This window comes from Rhinolophus hipposideros (assembly GCF_964194185.1).
Source record: "Rhinolophus hipposideros genome assembly, chromosome: 9".
Taxonomy (NCBI): Eukaryota; Metazoa; Chordata; class Mammalia; order Chiroptera; family Rhinolophidae; genus Rhinolophus; species Rhinolophus hipposideros.
The window spans coordinates 21,486,500-21,493,646 of NC_138055.1; the positions used below are offsets into that span (position 1 = coordinate 21,486,500).

The 7,147-nt window shown below is 38.4% G+C and overlaps 1 protein-coding gene across 1 annotated transcript in view; it reads right to left on the minus strand.

The window, feature by feature from the left end:
• CFAP54 (cilia and flagella associated protein 54) overlaps nucleotides 1-6,900 on the minus strand; it is a 249,277-nt gene extending 242,377 nt beyond the window's left edge. Inside the window, exon 1 of the mRNA XM_081060278.1 lies at nucleotides 6,537-6,900. Coding sequence (XP_080916404.1) covers nucleotides 6,537-6,865 — 329 coding nt within the window. The 5' untranslated portion in view covers nucleotides 6,866-6,900. The remainder of the gene's footprint in view (nucleotides 1-6,536) is intronic.
• Between the last annotated feature and the right edge of the window lie 247 nt (nucleotides 6,901-7,147).

The window sequence follows — 7,147 nt, forward strand, 5'->3', positions numbered from 1 at the left end:
ACAGTTGCTTCACTGCCCTAAAAATACCTTTGTGCTCTGCATATTCATCCCTCCCTCTCCACCCCCAATCCCAGGCAATCACTGCTCTTTTTAGTCACTGCAGTTTTGCCTTTTTCGAAATGTCATATACTTGGAATCATACAGTATGTAGCCTTTTCAGATTGGCTTCTTTCACTTAGTAATATGCATTTAAGATTCTCCCCGCCCCCTTTTTCATGGCTTGATAGTTCATTTCCTTTTAGAACTGAATAATATTCCATTGTCTGGATATACCAGTTTATTTATCCATTCAGTTACTGAAAGATATTTTGTTTGCTTTCAAGTTTTGCCCATTTGAATAAAACTGCTATAAACATCCATATATACAGATTTATGTGTGGACGTAACTTCTTTGGGTAAATACCAAGGAGAACAATTTACCAAAGAGAATGTTTAGTTTCGTAAGATACCACCAAACTGTCTTCCAAAGTAGCTATACCATTTTGCATTCCTCCCAGCAATGAATGAGAGTTCCTGTTGTTCCATATCCTCACCAGCATTTGGTGTTGTCAGTGTTCCAGATTTGGGCCATTCTAATAAATGTGTAGTGGTATAGCCCTGTTGTTTTCATCTGCAACTTCCTGATGATACATGATGTGGAACATCTTTTCATAGGTTTATATGCCATTTGTGTATCGTTTTTGGTGAGATGTCTGTTGAGGTCTTTAGTCCACTGTTTCAATCAGGTTGTTTGTTTTCTAACTGTTGAGTTTTAAGAGTTCTTTGTAGTTTGGATAACAGTCCTTTACCAGATATGTCTTTTGCAAATATTTTCTCCCAGTCTGTGGCTTGGCTTTCATTCCCTTGACAGTGTATTTCAGAGAGCAGACATTTTTAATTTTAATGAAGTCCAGCTTATCAATTATTTTTTTCATGGATTGTGCCTTTGATGTTATATCTAAAAAATCACTGCCAAACCCAAGGTCACCTAGATTTTTCTATGTTATCTTCTAAGAGTTTTATAGCATTTGTAGGTTTGTGGTCCATTTTGAGTTAATTTTTGGGAAGGGTGTAAGATTTGTGTCTAAACTCATTTTTTTTTACACGTGGATGTCCAGTTGTTACAGTACCATTTGTTGAAGTAACTATTTTTATGCCATTGAATTGCCTTTGCTCCTTTCTCAAAGATCAGTTGACTATATTTATGTTGGTCTATTTCTGAGCTCCCTACTCTGTTACTTTAATCTAATGGTCCATTCCATCACCAATACCACACTCACTTGATTACTGTAGCTGTATAGAAAATCTTAAAGTCAGGCAGCATCAGTCTTCCAACTTTGTTCTCCTCAATATTACATTGGTTATTCTAGATCTTTTGCCAACATGCTCTTTATTTTTTTTTTCATTTCATTTTCAAAACAACCCTGAGATAGGAAATATCAATATTTCAAATATAGAATGGATGAAACTGAGACTTACTGCATCCATGCTCCTAACTAGTACATAGTATATACCTAAGTATATATAATAACTTCCAATCCTCTGTAATATAAACTCACTAAGGGCAAGGACCTCAATTATATTATTTTCCAGCCCTAAGAGTAGTGAATATCTACTATATGTAAGTACTTGATAAATAGTTGTTGAAAGAATAAATAAATAAATAGGAAAAAATTTCCTTGTTCTTATTCTTTTTTGTAAAGGGTCCAAGAGTTCAAATATCCAGTCAGTCTATTTAGGGTTATGTTTCCTTCTACCAAGTAAAACAAAAATAAAGCATATAGTATTCTTAAAGTGGCTTCTAATCCGAGTTTCAAAGGGTAGCAGATCATTGTTTATTTTGTTCATTCATTTAGTCAACATTTACCCCTTCCCCCCCTCAGAAATTATGTCTCTAGGAAAAATTCAAATTTCCCTTAACAGCTGTCCAATCCTTTCTCATAAATTTCTAGATAAGGACACTATTATGGAATGAATGTGTGTCTCCTCAAAATTCATTGTTGAAGCCCTAACCCTCAGGGTGGCTGTATTTTGAGGGGAGGACCCTTAAGAAAGTAGATAAGGTTAAATTGAGTCACAGGGTGGGGCCCTGGTTCATTTTGATCAATGCTCTTCTGAGACACCAGAGAGCACTCGTGCTCACTCCCATTCTCTCCTCCCCACCCCTGCTTCCTGAAAGGAAAGGCTGTAAGAAGACAAAGTGGGCCTCTGCAAGCCACAAAGAGAGCTCTCACCAGAAACTGACCCTGCCAGACCTTGACTTGGGATATCTAGCCTCCAGAACTGTGAGAAAATGAATTTCTATTGTTTAAGCCATCCAGCCTATAGTATTTGTTCCACTGACTAAAACAGACAGGAATCTAAACTTAAGGATTGAAGATGGCTCTAGTATTTATGATGGACATGGTGGGATATTAATTAAAAAAAAAAACCTCAACAGAAACATGTCAATTAATTCATCCAGGTAATTAGAGGATATTGGTTGAATGACAAAGGAAGTGGTGGGAGAGAGTATGCCTGCCTTCATGCACTAAACAGTAATACTTAGGGTAGAAAACTATATACACGTACCAAGTCCTAACCAACAATGCCAAATAACTAGTGTGGCAAATACAGCCCAAAGAAGTTTAAAAAGGGAGAAGTGTTTGGATTGCCTGGCTTATTTCACCTTTTTTCAGTTTCATTTGCTGCTTCATGAAATGTCACAGTATTAGAATAAATATAATGAATCCAAAAACTTCACCGAGTCTTGCTAGAATTCTTAAATTATGTAGTTGAGTTAGTTCTTCCAAACCTTACAGATGAGATAATGATGTCTAGGTTTGTTACTCATTTAAAAAAAAAAACAGCTTCGTTAAATCAATCAAGGTTATATAATAAGATAATTGTCTTTTCTTTTGTTTTCTTTTCTTTTTTTAAGTAACCTTAAGTTCAAGTTAAGATTGCTCATTGGGAATGGCTTACATAATGATTAAACAAGGAAAATACAATATATACTATATCATATACATCATTTAAGAAAAGAATGTTAATGTAGTTTGGATTACTGATTGATAACAGCTGCTGCTGGATATTTAGAATTTTCTAAAATAGAAAATCGTAATTATATAAACAGAATATCTCAATATTATGTGCTTATACCTTTTAAAAATTTATCACACTCTAAATTTAATGACAGTGCTGGTGTGATCAAATCTGTATTTTAAATACTATGAATTTGTTACAAAAAGAAACAAATTTTGATTTAAAAAGATAACCATCTGTCAAATATGTTACCTCCTGTATTCCTAACTGTTCTGTACATTGCCATTCTCGCTCCATTTGGACAAGATCACCAAAATAATATTTTAAAATAAAAATCACACATGGTGAATACCCTGCCCAAAACTACCCAATAGCTTCTCAATGCATTTGGAATAAACACAAACTCTATAAATGGCCTCTAAAACCTTCCAAAGCCCTACCTACTCCACTAATCGCATCTCATACCACTGCACCCACACTCACTAAACTATGCTAAACTGGCTTCTGTCCTTTCCTCCAAAGTCCCTGACTCTTTCCTGCCAAGATCTTCCCACATGCTTGCTCCGTTTATCTTCCCTCCTTGCCTGGTAAACTGCCAGGCATCCTTCTAATCTCAGTTTAATGTCACTGCCCTCACCATTCATTTGAAATGCTCCCTCTGTATTCTCTTTAAGCCTCTGCTCAAGTGTCATCTACTCACACCACCTTATTGAAAATTGCAATCTCCTGTCTCCCACTCTACAACCCTTCCTCTCTTTATTTTTCTCCCTAGCATTTATCACTTTCTAGGTCACCATAAAATGTACTTATGTAATATGTTTATTGTCCATTTCCTCCTCTAGAATACAAGTACCAACAGAGCAGGGGCTTTTGTCTGGTTCACTGCTGTAGCCCCAGCACCTAGTATAATGCCTGGTACACAGAAGTGCTCAGTAACATCTTCCTTCATTGCACTTGTTAAATCTGTGTTGACTTAATGACTCATTTGAAAGCCTATTTCCCTTGCTAGACTATAAGCTCCATGAGCAGATTCCTGTATCTGTTTTGTGCACCACTGTATAACCCATGACTAGGAAAATGCCTGACACATAGTAGGCACTCAATAAAAATTGTTGCATAAACATATACATACATATACACATATCTAAATTGTATGACACGTTAGATTGCTAAGGTCCATGTCAATCCTTAACATTTGTGATTTTCTACCAGTCTGTTTATAGATGGGACAGATGCTGTACTCATCTATTATTCTTGGTCTACTTTCCCATATAGAACATTTACAATTATTTTGGAATGCTTGAATTTCAGAATTTTTTCAAGAACCCTTGAATTTTTTCCATGCCAAATATTTATTGAATGTTTACTATGTTCCAACCCTAAGGGTAGGTGCTAGAAACAGAGCAATGAAAAAGAGACACATCATTCAAAAGACACAGGGAGCTTACATTCTAATGGGGGAGACAGCCAACACACAAGAAAACAAATAAAAAGTATAAATTGATTGATGAACCTGCATTAGATATGAAAGGCCACTCTAAGGAGGTAACAACTGGGCTAGGACCTGAAAGAAGAGAAGGGACCAAATATTTGAAAAGCTGAGGAAAGAACATTTCAGACAACGGAGGCAGCAAATACAAAGTCCTTGGGGTGAGAAACAGTAGGATCTGTTTGCCTGGAAAATGCTGAGAAGTGAGGGATGATCTGAGATTAATGAGGCAGGCAAGGCCAGATCCGCAGACCCTGGAGGACATCAGAAGGAGTCATAATTTTATTTGGAAAGCAATAGAAAGTCTTTAGATAGGGAAGTGGATGATTTATTTATAAAGATCACTCTGTTGCTATGTTAAGAATAGATTTGAGACTCAGTGGCTGCAGGGAAAATCCAAGATGGTGGTAGTTTGAACTAGAAGGCTGGTATATATATCTTAGGTATGTAATGCACTCTCCTTGGTCAATTCTTAGTTTTCATCTTATTTGGACCATCAGCAGGATTTGTCCCAGTTGATCGATCATTCTTTCCTCCTTGAAACACTTTCTCTACCTGGCTTCCAGTACACACACACTTACTGGTTTTCTCCTACCTCCTTGGCACTCCTTCTTAGTCTCTGCCAGTTACTTACCTTCACCACTAGGTGATATTGGAGTGTCTCAGGGTTCAATCCTTAGACCCTCTTCTTCTCCATCTACACTAACTCCCTCAGCTATTCCACCAAGTATCATGATTTAAATATTATTGATATGCTGATAAATCCCAAATGTATATCTCCTCTGACTTCCAGACTCAACTGTCCAACTACCTACATAATAGCTCTGCATGAATACTGAATTACATGTCAATCTAAAAATATATCTAAAAACTAAACTCATGACCTACCTCACTCCTGAAAGAAACCTGTTCTTCCCACACTCACAATCCCACCCTGGGACCTTTGCACTTGTCATTCTCCCTGTTTGGCCAACTCTTTCTATAGAAATCCTCATCAATGGCTACTATATGTCCTCCTCTTTCTCAAAGGCCACTTTTCCTGACTTTCCCTGACCATCCTCCCTATCATCCCATTTTAAATTGCAACACCGATCCCATTATCTTCTACCCCCACTGCCTGCTCTAATTTTCTATCACTTAATCTCCTTGTGAAAAAATTTCCTTACATATTGGTTTAGTAGCTGTCTTTAGTCACAAAACTTTGTGTTCCACGAGGATACAGATTTGTATCTTTTTTTTTTAACCTGATGTTTTCCTAGTTTCTAGAATGGTGTATGATAGTAGGTGCTCAATACATAGTTAAATGCATGAATAAATAATAGATATAAGTTAAAACTATTTCTTCATAGGAAATGCATAAAGAAAAGATACAAGTTGAAACTACTCATTATTCTGGTATTCTTTGCCACTTGTTTAGATTTATAACTGTTCAGTTTGCAATGTTTTTTGACTGGCAAAGGAAGATGGTAACAAGCAGAAAACGACATTAAAAACAGGGAATTTGCAGTTCAAGATAATAATATGGTGAAAACCCCACCTCCCCAAGGCAAACAGATGTGCAAAATTAGTCACAAAATCAAGGAAAAGTCATTATGATCTTAATAACAGTATAAAAAGGAATTAAAGGCCCATGTTCACAGAAGGACATACTTCATGGCATCAAGAACTTTTTCAAGAACCTAAATTACCTCAAAGTTACTACTTTTTCTCCGTACACAAAACTGTACCCACACAATGGAAAATTGTGCAAACCCGTGAGTGAGCCAAAAATGTATTGGCATGGAGTAGCAATTAGGAGACAATCAGAAAGAATGGTGAGTAATGAAACATTTCTGTGTTGCTTTTTATTTTGACCCTCGCAGAAAGCCAAGATATAACATTGACCAGGAATTAAGGATTGTAATAGTGAAGCTTCTCCACTTCTTAAACTTTGTTTTTACCTCCAGGACCAGGTCCTGGGTCCATGGGCATCTCACCCTGGGCCCTGAGAGTTGCCCCGAAGTTCTCCGGCCAGGCCCGGCCCCAGCGCCCTGCCTCCGCTTACCAACGCTGGTGGAATTCATGCTTCTGTTCCTCTGTTATCTCTAAAGCCTTCTTTTTCTTCATAAAGCCTAGCAACTCCTTTATCTCCTTCTCAAAGGAGGCCAGGAGCGGGTTTTTGGCGTCCAGAGGCCCATAAAACACGGCCAGAGGCAACGAGTCCTCCTGGCACGTGGAGCGAGGTTGTGGGTTCAGAGAGCTTGCCCTCGACTCCAGGGGCGACTTGGAGACTGCGGTTGAGGTCGAGGGCCGGGTCTGTGGCGATCCTGGTGGCAACACCGATGTGGCAGACACGTTGGATGATGAGGTCAAGGAGGCGCCTTGAGCCGCCATGTTGACGAGACCCGGGCCGGATCCGCAGTGTATATACACGCGGTTGCCTGGCGACGGTCTCGCGGCAACCAGGCGTACAGCGCGCTTTCGGGGAAACACAGCGGCCCCTAGAGGACAAAGGAAGAAAGGACCGAGTCCAGAAAGGAATGATGTTCTTGCGGGGGTTTTTTGTTTTGTTTTGTTTTGTTTTGTTTTGTTTTGTTTTGTTTTGTTTGCCCTCTTCTCACTAGCACTGCTATATGAGATGAGAATAGAGAGAAGGCTCTGGACAGAGCGCCAGAG